The sequence below is a fragment of the Melanerpes formicivorus genome, unplaced genomic scaffold, assembly GCF_026170545.1.
Source record: "Melanerpes formicivorus ecotype bairdi unplaced genomic scaffold, bMelFor1.0.p_v2 SCAF_12, whole genome shotgun sequence".
Classification (NCBI taxonomy): Eukaryota; Metazoa; Chordata; class Aves; order Piciformes; family Picidae; genus Melanerpes; species Melanerpes formicivorus.
Window position 1 is genome coordinate 11,063,377 of NW_027142364.1, and position 14,419 is coordinate 11,077,795.

The following is a 14,419-nucleotide window of genomic DNA, read 5'->3' on the forward strand; positions in this document are numbered from 1 at the left end:
AAACTTTAGAATAAACCAAACCAGGTTGGAAGAGACCTTCAAGATCATCGTGTCCAACCCATCAACCAATCCAACCCACCCAAACAGCTAACCCATGGGATGTAGCAAAAGAGATACAAAGATTGCCTGGGATCGCATCCTAGTGGCTGGGTGGTAGTTGGAGGCCTGTGCCTGGTCCTCCCAACGCCCTTGGCAGCACCTGGAGTCTTCTCACATGTTCAATACCTGCTTCTCGAAAGGAAAGCTGCAAGAGCAGGTGTATGTCATGTTAGTGCCCACAATAATTACACCAAGAGAGACTGCAGACAGAGAAAATGACCAAGAGCCTGTTCATTACTGTGTGATCAGGCTGTTTATTAATAAGATTACCTTCTACCCTTAACTGACTGCTAACCCAAATAAGAACACCTAACTTAGTTCTTCACCGTAATTTAAATAATCAGTTTAAAACAAACAAAACCAAAACAACCTGAATGTAACATCCACGATTATAAAAATTTACCACAGGGCTGAAAAAAAGATGTTTGAACAGTCAAGTAACAGAGGACGGAGAGTTTCCTTCATCAGTCCCAAGCTTGCAACAGTATCTATAGCAATGGCGAGTCACATCATACTAAGCTACCCTGCAAGATGCAAGTAAAGTTTGAAACAGATTTTGGGTAGAGCTCCCTGGCCCATTTGCTGGATCGCTTGATACCCATTTAGAGAATATAAAATTCTCTAAAGTGCTCAGGACAAAGTTTGATCATTGGCAAGATGAGATTAGACACTATTGGAAACATCACAGTTGGAAAGTTCCTCTGTAGGGAATGTGAGCCTTCTTTTGGCAGTGAAGGATGGTGTCTAACCACTTTGTAGAAGGTAGCCCTCCAGAGGTGTCTTCTACTGCACTGGGGATAAGACACACTGCCAGGTTGTTATCCCCTCGCCTCGGGGATGTGCGGTGGGTGTATCATCCTGTCGCAGCAGGCTTTTGGAAACACGGCAGCTTCTTTGTCCACAGGGAAAATGTTACATCAGTGAAATACATGTCAGATATAACTGTACCCCAGGTAACGGTTCCGTGATGAAACCACACCATCAGCATCTCCCCTCTCCCTCCCGGGCTCCTAGCAGCTGTCTAAGCGTTTGCTCCCAGGTGGGGCGAAGCGGCTCCTGGGCAGCCCGGCAGCCGTTCTGCCGGCCCGCGGGGTCCCCGTAGGCGGGTGGCAGGCCGGCCCGCTCCACAGACTCGGTACTCAGTATTTTTTTTCCTTTATAGGAAAAGTATGCGCGGGGCCTGGCGGGGATGCCCTGAGTCACCAGGGGCTGCGGCTCCCGCCCACGCCCAGGGGCCCGGGACGCTGTCGGGCCGGGGCGTGGTTTCTGATGCCCGCCGGGCCTGGAGCCGCTGCGCCGAGCCGAGCCGAGCCGCCTGTCCCGCCTCGAAGCCCCTCCGCCGTAGCCCGGTGCTAGCTGGGGGCTCGCCGCCATGACGGGCAGGTAAGGCGCGCAGCCTGGCAGGGGAGGCCCGGGGAGCCCGGCTGGCGGGGGGTCAGTCCCTCGTCCTGATCCCGATGTGCTGTCCCTGCCCTTCCCCACCCCTGTGACAGGCTGTGGAGGGTCGGGAACAGCCCCTGTGTGCCTTGGGTAGCACGGTGGTGCTCCCGGTAGGAAGCAGTCGGGGGAGAGGTTCAGGAGGAGCGGGGCGCGCTGAGGCCGGGGAGGCCAGCTCCCGAACCAACGCCGTGCCTTGGTAGAGTCGGAAAACTGACCTCGTGGAAGAGCAGAGCTCTGTGCTTTACTCCTACATGGGCATGCTGCGGTGGGAAGACCAGAAACGGAGTTGGGAAGGAGCAGTTGTGGATCTGAGCAGTGTCTGCCTAGTAGCCAGGCGCCCCACAGCCAGGTGCTGCGTCTCGGGCGCTGACAGCCCCCTCCCGCTGTGCCAGGCACTTCGGGGCCCTTCGAACTGATCTGACCCTACTTCTCTGCCCACACATTCAGCCTCTACTTCGGGCTCACCTTGGAATTACATGTTCCAAGAGCTGTTTAAATCTGGAGCTTGGTTCTGCTCCCACACTGTCCGACTCTGGAAAACTCTGTAAAGTGCCCTAATTGACAGATGTGAGCCACAAAACAGTGGGGAAAGCATACACGGGCGTCTTCAGAAGGTTTGCACAAATGCCAGTGTCTCCGATCACTTTGTTCTTCCATCTGTGAAATAAAGCCGCAGACATTATGAAGCGGTTTATGAAAATAAGCTTGATTTTGTAAAATGTCTTGAAGATGCAAAGCCTGGAGAAGCAAGATTAAAATTAGTAGGCTGCCTTTTCTTTTTGACAGCCATCCTCTTGAATTGTTACCGTTACTGTTATTCTGAAGAATTGCTCTTCCTAACTAGGAATGCTGAAATGGATCCACAATAGTTTGTGTATTTAATTTTTCATTTCTGTAGTGTTGATATTTGTATCATGCAGTTTCTTATGATTATTTGATGTAGATCACATCTGGTGGCTTGTTACCTATGAGAACGTTCATAGTAACTGTTAGAGCCTCATCTGTTATTTGGGTGAGTGCTATTTTTGCTGTCGGTGGTGACATTGATAGGTTGGATAGCTGTTGCAGTAAGTGTTCAAAACGCATCTGGCTTTTGCCTTCTGTCTTTAGATTATTATTTTTTCTGTCTTAATACCCTGTTGTTTCTTCTTCTGATACGTGGAACAGGTGTGGTTTTACAAGTTTACATTCATTTCCTTACAGCTAGAGGAAGACTCATGAGTCTTGAATGTTCACAGGTCATGGGCACTCCTAAATGGGGTGCAGATGGGAAAGAGCTGGGGAGGACTAAGGGACTATGACTGTATGAACCCAGCTGATTCTGTATTTATAGAGCTGTGGTGTAGTGCTGTTGAGGACTTGTCTACCTCAGGTGAAGTCACTCAGCTGCAGAGGGCAGTGGGAAATGCTTGTGGGCAGTAATCCTTGTGGTCTTTAGATGCATCCTCAGCAACCTGCCTGTTAAGGTAAAGCACTGTCTTAAGTGAGATGCTCTGATGTGAAATGTAAGGCTTGATGGAGAGTTCCAAGGCAGTTGAGATACTGCAGTGGTCTTCAAAATAACACAGGATTTCTGCCTCCTTTTCCTGATAAATTCTTCAGAGGGTTGCTAACATGAGCAGGCCTTGGCTTTAGCTTTTGAAAATTGAATACAAGTATTATTTAATGCTTCAAGATATATTTGTCCTGGAAAGTTAGTGAGCTATGACAATGTTTAAATTTCTGTCTGCCATTGTGCTTGGGACAGAATGATCAACTGTTCTACCAGAGACATTTGTCATAGCTATAATTCAGTGGACTTTACCTTGCCAATAGAGTAATCTATTTAGAGTAGCAGCTTCCCAGCAAAACAAAACCTGTACTTTCGTAGTGTCTGTGAAAGGTCGCACTGCTCAGCGCTTTGCATGACCAAAGCCCTTTGGCAAGTACTGTGTTTAGTATTGTTTTCAGGCTAGAACAGACTCCTAAGTCATTAGAAAGAACTGGGGATCGGGAAAGTGCTTCCTCAGATCCACCCCTACAACTCACTCAACTGTGGGCAGATGTTCGATGTTTGTTACATGGTAATTCTTAAAATCTGTGTGCATTACGTAATCAAGTCTCCTCCAGCTTTTGAGATTCAGTGCTGTGGAAGGAGATGAACTGTTTCACAACTGCAGCATCCCCTCAGCACTGATCAGTGAACCTTCCAGAGCCAGGAACATGACATAAATGTGCCTCAGGTTCTGAAACTGTTCAGGGGAGGGACGATTTTGGTGTGTTACAGTGTGTTAAAGTGAGGACGTCTGGAGAACCTGAAATCTTTGCATTATCTTTTTCAAACCTTTCTTGTCAAATAGAAACACGAAAGGACTCACTTCTAGGTACCATGATTACTGATGCATTGTGAGCAATTAGTATGATTAAAAATAACTCCCTTTTTGTTCATAAGTGTTCTGTCCCATTTAGCTGCAGAGGGTATCTTCTAAACTATCTGCAGTAATTCAATTTACTGATTTTTTTAGCATTAGGGAAAATATGATTCAAGAAGTTTTTTTTTCTTTCTGTGTATCCATAGTAGAAAATTGTTAAAAAGAAACGATTATTTAGCAAATTAAAATATTAGCTATGTAAAGAATTATGTTGTTGCAAGGAGAGGGTTGTGTTTTGTTGGAGAAAACCAGTAAATAGGTGATTGTAATTTGCAAATTACAATTCTGACTGCCACATCTTGGCTGAACTATTTTGTTTGTCTACCTTGTCTAAAGAAGCTGTTGCAGTCCCTAATTCTTAAGAGCAGTCTGTGGTTTAAAGGGATGCTGTCAACTTTAAAAAAATTCACCTTTTGAATATGTCTATCCTAACAAAGGTCCAAAGATAATAGAACAGAAAGAAATTAGAGGTATATGTATTTTAGCTTTATTAAGTTTTATGTTGTTTTAACTACATTTGGAAAGAAATTCTGTGTAAGAGAGAAATGTGTTAGATATAAAGATAGTTTCTAAGCAGCCTTTCTGTACTTTGCAGTGTTCAGAAATACAGTTTATGTGATTTCTAGTGCCTTTAGAAGTATGCTACAGTACTTCTTTACCAGTAAATAAGAGAAGACTGCTTCTATAGTTTGTATTGGATGTGTTTATTCCATTTCTGCATCCTGATCTTTGCCTTTCCAAGCAAGTAAAGGGTTTTAGGGAAGGGTGGGTTTGGTGGTTGTTTCTTAATGTGCTTCACCCTGTTTTCTGTGTTAGTTTTGATAGATTTATTCCTAAGAAAGAGAATCGGTGAGTGACTGGTGAACAAAACATTGTCAAATGTCCAAAGCAGGAAAATAAACCAGAATTAAGGTAATTTCCTTTAAGACTTCACTGCTGTGATGGTATTAGAAAGTATAAAGGTAAAAAATACCTGTGCTGTTTTATGTTGCCTTTAGAAACTAATCTAAAACAAAGCTGAAGGAAAAATGTTTCCCCAGTGCATGTTTCAGGGCATAATTATTTTTGTAAGAATTTGTTGTTATCACTATACTTGGTCTAATTGGGATCTGGATACGCCTATGTACTTCCGGCAGTCAACAAAGAAGAACAGCTGCCTTTGCAGATATGCTTATTGATTGTTCCTAATCCACTTGAGGTAAGAAATAAGAGTATATTATTTTTGATCAGGCTAGTGCTTGACTAGATGCTTTCTGAATCAGTGCTGTGCATGTGCTCCATTTTATGAAGCAATTGCAAATAAAATGGTTTGAAGTGGGAGGAGGGAACATAAAGGTTGGTAATACTAGGAAGGTTCTTGGTGCTGCATCAGACTAAGAGATGTCTCTGAGATACAAGCAGCCATTTCTAGTATGGACTGAAAAATTTCTTTAATCATCTTATCTTTCTATCTAACTCTGCTCTCTGGAGCTCTCTGGGTAAATTTTAACTTGCTGGAGGGTCTTAGCAGTCTGTTCTGGGGACATGAGAGGTACTTCTCTGAGAACTACTTGTTAATGCCTAAAAGAAGTCTAGCTGCTTTCTTCTCTGCTTTGGCCCAGTAAGTAACTAACTGTAAGATTTTTGGCATCGACCCTGTCTCTTAAAAGTATCCTTTCAAGAGGAAAGGAAAACAAACGTGTGCAAGGCAGCCAGAGAGGAGTGAGCGAGCTTGTGTTTAAGTGTAGCAAGACGGGATGGTTATTGTTTTGATGTTTTTTTCCTTCAATCCACTTATCTTCCCTTTTGAAGATAAAAAAGTGTCATTTTTTTGTGGAAGAGAGGTTATTTGAAAGCCAGTAAAATCATGTCATATGAGTCAGAAGTGTAAAAGCCTAGGTGTTTGAGTGAGAAGATTTTTAGCCAGGGCTATTAAAGTTAAGCAAGATTAATGTTGTGGTGATTTCACTTTTAGCACAAAACAAAATATTAAAAGGTGATTTGATATTACATCTTACAAATGTTTTGCTGCTCTAGAATGTAAAAAGATTGGCAAAAACACCCATTATGGAGGATTTTTTTTTTCCTCTGCTTCATTTAAGCCACTATGTAGAAATGGATAAAGCAGGCATAGCCTGAAATAAATGATAGTGGCAGAGTGCTCTCAGGGTTCAGGAGCCTAAAACCCCCAGAGAAATGTAGGGTGGATTGAAGCTTTTGATTTAGGGTTTTGCAAGTGTTATTTGTGCCTTTCTGCTGGGTCTCAGTAAACCCTTAAATGACAGAAGAGTTCTCTACTGGTTAATACTCATGTAGTGAAGTCATCACTTCTCTTTTTTCTCCTCTCTAGCTTGCCAGATTGTAGTCATGGAATAGATTTCACTCTCATGCTACAAAAATCCTCATTTTTTTATAATGTAGTAAACAATAGCTTGTTGGTAATGGCTCATGAGATTCACGGTGATGTTGATCAAATGACACTGACTCAGATGCTGCCATCCACCACACCTTTGTTCTGTTAAAAACTGACTCCTGTATTCTCAAATTTTTAGTCTTTTTATCCCTGTACACAGGGCCAAGCTGTTTATGCTTTGTGATCCATTCCTCTCTTCCAGGGTGGGTGGAGAAGGGGGTGGTTGAAAGGGCAAACTCTTGTTAGAAGGCCCTGTTCAGTTCCTAGCAGAGAGCTTTGGAGGCTGGAATGCTAAATATGTTCCTTCCCTTCTTCCTGACCCTCTGCTGTATGCCACTTCTGCAGGCTGGAGAGTGTCTGGAGAGCAAAAGTCTTCATGGTTTTGTTACTTGAAATATCCTTTATCCAAATGTGAGGAACAGTTCTGTTGTTTGTGGTGTCCCTGAGACATTGTGTGATGCAGAAGCCTGAGGGGAACCACCTTAGAGATGCCAGGGTCAGATAACTAATCTGCAGTAAACAACAGTGCTCATTGTCAAGAGTTCTAACAGTGTGTTTTGCTTTTCTGTGTTTCTGCTTATTTGATCAGAAAGTCTTCTTAAATTAAGTGTTTTTTATTCGAAGAGTCAGGATTGATTTATTTTTTTATCTCCTGAAATGGATGCAGCTAGATTATGCCTGTCTTAACAGAGTTCCTGCTGTAAGCTCTCAATGTGTTGGCTTGAATAGGTAATTACTAGCAGAGTGCAGGAAAGTGGTTGTCTGATCTTTGAGGCAGTAGCAGAATGGCAGATGGATTGCATGAAACAATGCTGGAGCAGGGGTCTATGCATCCTGCAGTAGCTCTTCTAAAATGTAAAGGCAACTCCCAAAAGGAAGGTGACTCATTGAACATCAGCCTTGCTAGTGTTCGCTCCAGTTGTCTCTCTGCATTCCCCTCCACAGTGGCATTGGGTGCCATGGCTGGCCTGAGACTTCAGGGGCTGGCATCCTCCAAACTTTATCAGCGCCGTCAGGATCGGCTAAGTGGCACAGGGTCACTCCCGAGCAGCAGGACAGAGAGAGCAGCTGGGATGCATGGGTATGTCTCCGAGATGAAGGGAATGGTGGTGTTGAAGCATTTGCCAGATTTGATAGATGTTCAGTTTTGGTGGTGGGGCTTTTTCATTTAAGGCATGAATTGTCTGCACACAGCCAGAGGGGATGAAGTCTGTTTATTTTAATTTCCAAGTAGATTACAAAGGAAAGGACTTTCCTGATGAGAAAGCTTTCGGTTTTTAACAATAACAGGAAAGTGACAATGAAGAGCCTTTCCCGTTTGGAAGCACTGCCCTGGACTGTTCAGAACCAACATTAATGCTAGTGTTGTTAATGGTGAAGTGTGTAGACACTGTAGGAATAAAGAAATGACCAAATGCTGTAATTTTTCAACATGTTGATAAAATTCCTTGGGTTTTAGGACTTAGTAGCCCTAAATAGCCCTTACAGCTTCACCTATACTGTTGAGAGCAAGCTAATTGATTTCAGTTTTTATGAACAACTTCCATCTAGCAGAACCTGAAGCTTTAAGTGTAGCTGCTTCTTGAAGTTATTTAGAACATGTCAAACAAGTCTGCCCAAACAATTGGAATTGAATGGAATAGGACCCAGACACTGATTTACTAATTCCTTCTCCTGTGGTTCAGATTAAAATTTTACTTACCAGTTTTCACTGAAGTTAATTTTGGGCAGGAGAGAATTAACAGGAATGAAATAAAACTTAGTTTCTTGCATTTTGGGAGAACTATGACCTGGAGCAGCAATATAGGATCTGAAGTCTGTGTCACTAGGAAGAGCAGTGAGCATGCAGGAGAGGAGATTGTTTTTCTAGCAGTCAGAAGTCTTGATTTCCAGTCATTTCTTATCAGGACGTAGACCTGATCTTTGCCTTTAACTGAAGAATTGATTTGGCTTCTCAGTTTGAACTTTGTATCCCTCACTAGAACCCTGCTTTTCCTGCTTTTCCCTTTAGCCTATAAATACTAGTTAGCTGGTAAATGTTCAGTTTTTCCTGCACAAAGCTGTGCTTAGTGAGGAGGGGAGTAATGAAAGGAATGGTGATGGCCATTGATTATGAGGGGATGCTGTTCAGGAAGAGTGATGAGCAGAGAGGGATCTGTGAGAGAAGAGAAAATAAGCATTGGAAAGGCAGCAGTGGAACACAAACAGCAGTGTAAACTGCAGATAAGGGAGGGTGAGGAGACAAATGCACAGCCATAGTCACATTATCAAAATGTAGTTTGCTTTTGGCCACTAACCTGTAAGAGCTTTCTGGAAAGAAGGTAGAAGACACAATAATTTTTTCCCCATGGTTTCCAATTATATTTTCTAATTATTTTCTTTTTTTTTTTTAAATCTGAATTTGTAAACACAGCAGAGATTTTTCAAGCTGTGATTTTGTTTCTTTAGTTTTTTTTTTTTCCTCTCTCAAGTAAATGTACTTAATCTGCTATGCATGAAGAGTGACCTGTTCTGAATGGCATGTCTGTAATGCTCAGCTCTACACTGGTTTGGTTTTGTGGGAGAATAAAGTTGGTTCTTGTTTGCCTTCTGTGTCAGTTAGATTTCAGGAGCGGAGCTGGTTGTTTGGAAAATGCTTATCTGTTTGAGACTCCTCTTTTTAAACCTTTGCTATTAAATGTGCTGTGAGTCTGCTGGAGGAGGTGATCTGGGCAGTACTGGCATAGTGATGCTGACAATGATGCTTCTCCAAGTGTACTGCATCAGGCTTGGGCATGTTAGTAAGTCTAGGAGGAGTGGAGTGAGGAGCTTGCTCTGAAATCAAACACAGCTAGGACTGCAGGAAGATGATGCTAGGTAAGAGAATGCTCCAGGCCTGCTATTGTGCTGTGTTGAAGGAGGGAAGCTGTGTGTGTGTTGTCGTGACACAGGTACAGAGCAAAGCAGACCATGCTTGCATATAACATGTGCACTGACAAGAATTTAATGAGGCCAGGCTGGTTTGGAAGAAATAATTTTTGTAGCTGGCAGTTATATTGGTGGGGGGGAATACCTGGATAGGTAAATTGACCACATTTTTCACATCCTAGTTCCCAAAGCAAAGTAAGCAGAAAGGTATGTACTTTGATTTTACTCAGTGGATGACAGTGCTGAAGATTATCATGTGTTTAGGAATTTTACCTGCCAAATTATTTCTATTTTATCCACAGGTTTTGAGCTACTGGTAGTTTTTCCTTCTGTCTTCTGATAGGTCCTCATAGTTTCCATCTTTTCTTCAGGCAAATGAAAGTAATAATAAAAGTAGTGTTGCTGCTAGCTGATGATAATCCATGAAAACATTTGGGAATTAACTGGGCCCCTCAGTTTGGGAAGGATGTTGACTTGCTGGAACGAGTCCAGAGAAGGGCAACAAAGTTGGTGAGGGGCTTGGAACACAAGCCCTATGAGGAGACGCTGAGGGAGCTGGGGCTGCTTAGCCTGGAGAAGAGGAGACTCAGGGGTGACCTTATTGCTGTCTACAACTACCTGAAGGGGGGTTGTACACAGGCAGAGGTTGGTCTCTTCTCCCAGGCAGCCACTACCAGAACAAGAGGACACAGTCTCAGGCTGCACCAGGGGAGGTTCAGGCTGGAGGTCAGGAGGAAGTTTTACACAGAGAGAGTGATTGCCCATTGGAATGGGCTGCCCGGGGAGGTGGTGGAGTCGCCGTCGCTGGAGGTGTTCAGGAGGAGACTTGACAGGGTGCTTGGTTGCATGGTTTAGTTGGTTGGGTGGTGTTGGATGATAGGTTGGACGCAATGATCTTGAAGGTCTCTTCCAACCTGGTTTATTCTATTCTATTCTTATTCTATTCTGTTTTATCAGTGCTAGTGAACAAGCATGACGTGTTAGCTCCTTTGAGATAATGGAAGTGAAGAAGAGAAAAATTCAATGTATATAAGAAATCATTTATCTAATAGACATTGTGGCTGAAGTGGCACAGGCTTGATAATAAAAGGGTGTCTTTCTGTATACAAGTTATAATCTGTTTTAAACCCATACCATTCTTCATGTTGTTGATGTTTCCCTGGGCTGAGTGAACACTACTGAATGTGAACATTACGCTGAAGAAATGGGAATTAGTTTCCTTTTCTCCAACATTTTATGACAAGTTTAGTAATAACCTCAAAGAAGTTAAATCAGTTTGGGAAGATTGGCTAGATAAACATCAGTTGCAGCAAAGGAGATTTTGGAAGAATGAGAAGGGAAGTTGAGGGCTGGTTTTCAGAAGTTCATGAAGTGATACTCTTCTTCTTTCTTATTTTAGTCATTATCTGTGAAATTAATCAGAAAGTCCTGGCAAATTTTACTTTTTTCTTTTTTTTTCTGTTGTTGTCAACATTAATGACTTAAAGCCACAAAACTTCAACCATGCTAGGGGATGGGAAGAAGTCTGTGTCCTGGATTCCTCTGATCTTTATCTTAGCTGCTGGCATCTGTGAATCTATAGTATACACAGTGGGTGACAGCTTTCTAGGTTTTTGACTTTTCACTATCCTAGGCATCTTGTGTATGTATACATGCTAGAAATTACCATGTAAATGTTAGTATCATAGTATCAGTCAGGGTTGGAAGAGACCACAAGGATCATCTAGTTCCAACCCCCCTGCCATGGGCAGGGACACCCCACACTAGATCAGGCTGTCCAGAGCCTCATCCAGCCTGGTCTTAAACACCTCCAGTGACGGGGCCTCAACCACCTCCCTGGACAACCCATTCCAGGGTTTCACCACTCTCATGGTGAAGAACCTCCTCCTCACATCCAGTCTGAATCTCCCTGCCTCCAGCTTCATTCCATTCCCCCTAGTCCTATTACTACCTGAGATCCTGAGAAGTCCTTCCCCAGCCTTTCTGTAGGCCCCCTTCAGATACTGGAAGGCCACAATTAGGTCACCTCAGAGCCTTCTCCAAACTGAACAGCCCCAACTCCTTCAGTCTGTCCTCATAGGAGAGGTGCTCCAGCCCTCTGATCATCCTTGTGGCCCTTCTCTGGACATGTTCCAGCACCTCCATATCCCTCTTGTAATAGGGGCTCCAGAGCTGGACACAGTACTCCAGGTGGGGTCTCACCAGGGCTGAGTAGAGGGGGAGGATCACCTCCCTCGACCTGCTAGCCACACTTCTCCTGATGCAGCCCAGGATCTGATTGGCTTTGCAGGCTGCAAGTGCACATTGAGAGCTCATGTGGAGCTTCTTGTCCACCAGCACCCCCAAGTCTCTCTCCTCAGGGCTGCTTTCCAGCCAGTCACTGCCCAGCCTGTATTTGTGCCTGGGATTGCCTCAACCCAAATGCAGGACCCTGCACTTGCTCTTATTGAACTTCATGAGGTTGGCTTGTGCCCACCTCTCCAGCCTGTCAAGGTCCCTCTGGATGGCCTCCCTTCCCTCCAGCGTGTCTGCTGCACCACACAGCTTGGTGTCATCAGCAAACTTGCTGAGGGTGCACGCAATGCCACTGCATGTTGCCATATCATGATATCTTTTGTATACACTAGTTTCTACTGACAGATCAGAAGGAGCATAGAATACTTTTCTGGGATTCCCTAGAGATTTCGACAATGTCCAGGGCTGCCGTATCTTGAAGTGTCTTCCTTTCTTTTTGTACTATCTATCTGTAAGGCTTTTGGTTGTTGCAGCATTGAAGTAATTCTTCATTTAGCAATGAAAAAAGGTTTAGAGTTAAAGAAAACTGATGGGTTTTATTTGGGCTTTTGTGACAGAAGCTCTCCTTATGTCTGCAGTTTCTCGAACTTGATAGAGACTGAGTCTGTTCATCTTTTCTCCTGGTTGTCTGATTTGTTTTGTCTTGCATCTATGTTCAAGATGCTGAATTCTGCTAACAGAATAGAATCATAAAGGTTGGAAAAGACCTCCAAGGTAATTAAGTCTGTTAACGCTGCCAAGCCACCAATACACCATGTCCAAACTTCCAAACTTACTTGTTATAGGAAGTGATACAGGAAAGTAAAATGCTTTCAGATCTTTCTACAGCACATGTACCAGTGGCAGAGAATGATTTTCCCAGTTAGCTCTCACTTCTTATAAAGAGGTAATTTTTCCCTTTTTTTTTTTCTTTTTAATTTGAGAGCAATGCTGACATTTTATAGTAAATACTTCTATGAAGTCAAAGCATGAGAAACCCACACTTAATTGTTGTGGTAAATAACTGATTTCTGTAACTCAGTTTCTTTGACAAAGTTATTTTGTTAACGATACAGCATGTAATAGTGAAAGATTGGAACAAACATTGTTTGAGCAGCTGGTATTTGTGGGGTTTGCACAGGACAGGATAACTTCAGGATGTTGAGCTGATGATCATGTTTTTATAGCCTTTCCTGCCTTTGTGTCACCAGCTTATTGTTAAAACAGAGGAAGATTCTGTATTTTACTGAATTGCAAAAAATCAATGAGCAAACAGAACACAAGAAGCACTCCACACTAGGGACTGTCCTTTGTTGGAAGGATTCAGACCTCAGTATCTTATGACTGACACTGTAAGTCAAACTCTCTTGGTCACTCTTGTTACCACCATCAGAAGAATAGTTTTTTGTGGTGTTCTTTCTCTCCCCATGCTGCTGGCAGAAGTGTTTTTTCAGCGGTGTAGTAAATTGAATTGTAAAACTACTCTGAATTAGAACTGTCCTCCCTCCCCCTTCCAGCTTTGGTTAATTTTAACCTTGAGCTAGCTGAATGAAGTCTTGGTTTTGCCCAATGAAAAGGGCACACAGAGGTATGTAGTTGAGGGAGGTAAAGTATGGCATACATGAAAGTAAAACTACTGAATAAAAGCAAAACTGTACTTCTAGGGCAATGCTGAAGTTGCAAATTTTGGCTTGAATGTAATAAAAGAATAAAATGGCTTAAGTTAAAAGAATAAAATAGCTTAAGTTAAAAGGGATGCAAAGTCACAAATTAAAAGAAGCAGAAATGCAAATCTTGAGCTATGGTTATCAAAGAGCCACAGCTGCTGGTTTGTATTACAGGAGGCACATTGGTCAGTAGCTGATGTGTGATTTAATCATCTCCTGGGAGGCCCTCCCCAGCAAATTTCTGATGGGTTGTAGCTGAGGCAGAGAACTGCATTGTTTGGTGCACAGGGTCTTTTTTTTTTTTCCTGGACTAATAATTTCTCTCATGTATGAGTAACAAGTCACAAGCATTAGCTCATTTGCAGTGTGGTATTTCTTGGACAGCTCAGACTGTGTCGTGACCACCTTTCTTATGCCTCACAGGAAATCTTGTCAGCATCAGCCAAGCTCTTCTAGCTCAAACATTTTTGAGAATTTTGTAATGTTTTCCATTTCCATGTCTTTGATGTGCTTGTTCTGTGCTGCTCTGCAAAATCTTTAGTGATTTTCCACTGTGTATCAACATTCTGCTGTTAAAACGTTGTTTGACTATCTCGACCAAAATTCCACAGCTAAGAATTGGACCTTTGGCATCACTGTGTGTTAGCAGAATGATAAGTGGACTCTTGGGACTCTTCACATTCTCTTGCTTTTGCAAATGAATGAGGTAAATTAATTTTCTGAGAGTTAAAAATTAAATCCAAATTTGTACTTCATTGTAGAGGAAGACAGGGAGAACTCGGGACAAGAGTACTTTCACTAGAAGTTTTGGTTTCCCAATAGATTTTATATGGTTTAGAAACTGGGGTTTACTGTGATCTTACTCTGTCTTGACAGCTCTCAAATGCTAGTTTCATAATGGAGGCTGTTTTAAGCCTTATTCTTATGAGCAAGTCCCAATATCTTAATTATCTTCTCGCTAACACAACCATACGACTTGAATCTGAATCTCTCCCAGGATAACCATATGCAGTAGTGTTGGTGTGAGCTGTCAAAGCTGTGGTCTTGCGTTGTGCTCTGTGCAGGAACATGGCTGTGTGGGACACAGGCAGTAGTTGCTGTGTTCTGCTGTTGTCTAGGTGGTAGCTCTGCTCTGGCAGAGTTCAGCCAGCTGGTAGTTGGCAGCGGCAGGGTGGGTACTCATCCTTTCAAGAGTGCCATTAAAGTCCGATTGGAGAAATAATGACAAT

At 42.9% G+C, this 14,419-nt stretch overlaps 1 protein-coding gene across 5 annotated transcripts in view; it reads left to right on the top strand.

Moving 5' to 3' along the window:
- Positions 1-1,302: 1,302 nt before the first annotated feature.
- Positions 1,303-14,419, top strand: part of LIMS2 (LIM zinc finger domain containing 2) — a 34,163-nt gene continuing 21,046 nt past the window's right edge. Inside the window, exon 1 of one of the 5 annotated variants that reach the window (XM_068145298.1) lies at positions 1,303-1,482. In XM_068145298.1, the coding sequence (XP_068001399.1) occupies positions 1,472-1,482 (11 nt within the window). In that variant the 5' untranslated portion in view covers positions 1,303-1,471. Of the gene's footprint in view, positions 1,483-1,653; positions 1,736-5,077; positions 5,149-7,303; positions 7,424-12,854; positions 12,876-14,419 lie in introns of those variants that run through there. The other 4 variants (XM_068145301.1, XM_068145299.1, XM_068145297.1 and 1 more) reach the window with 4 other exon arrangements.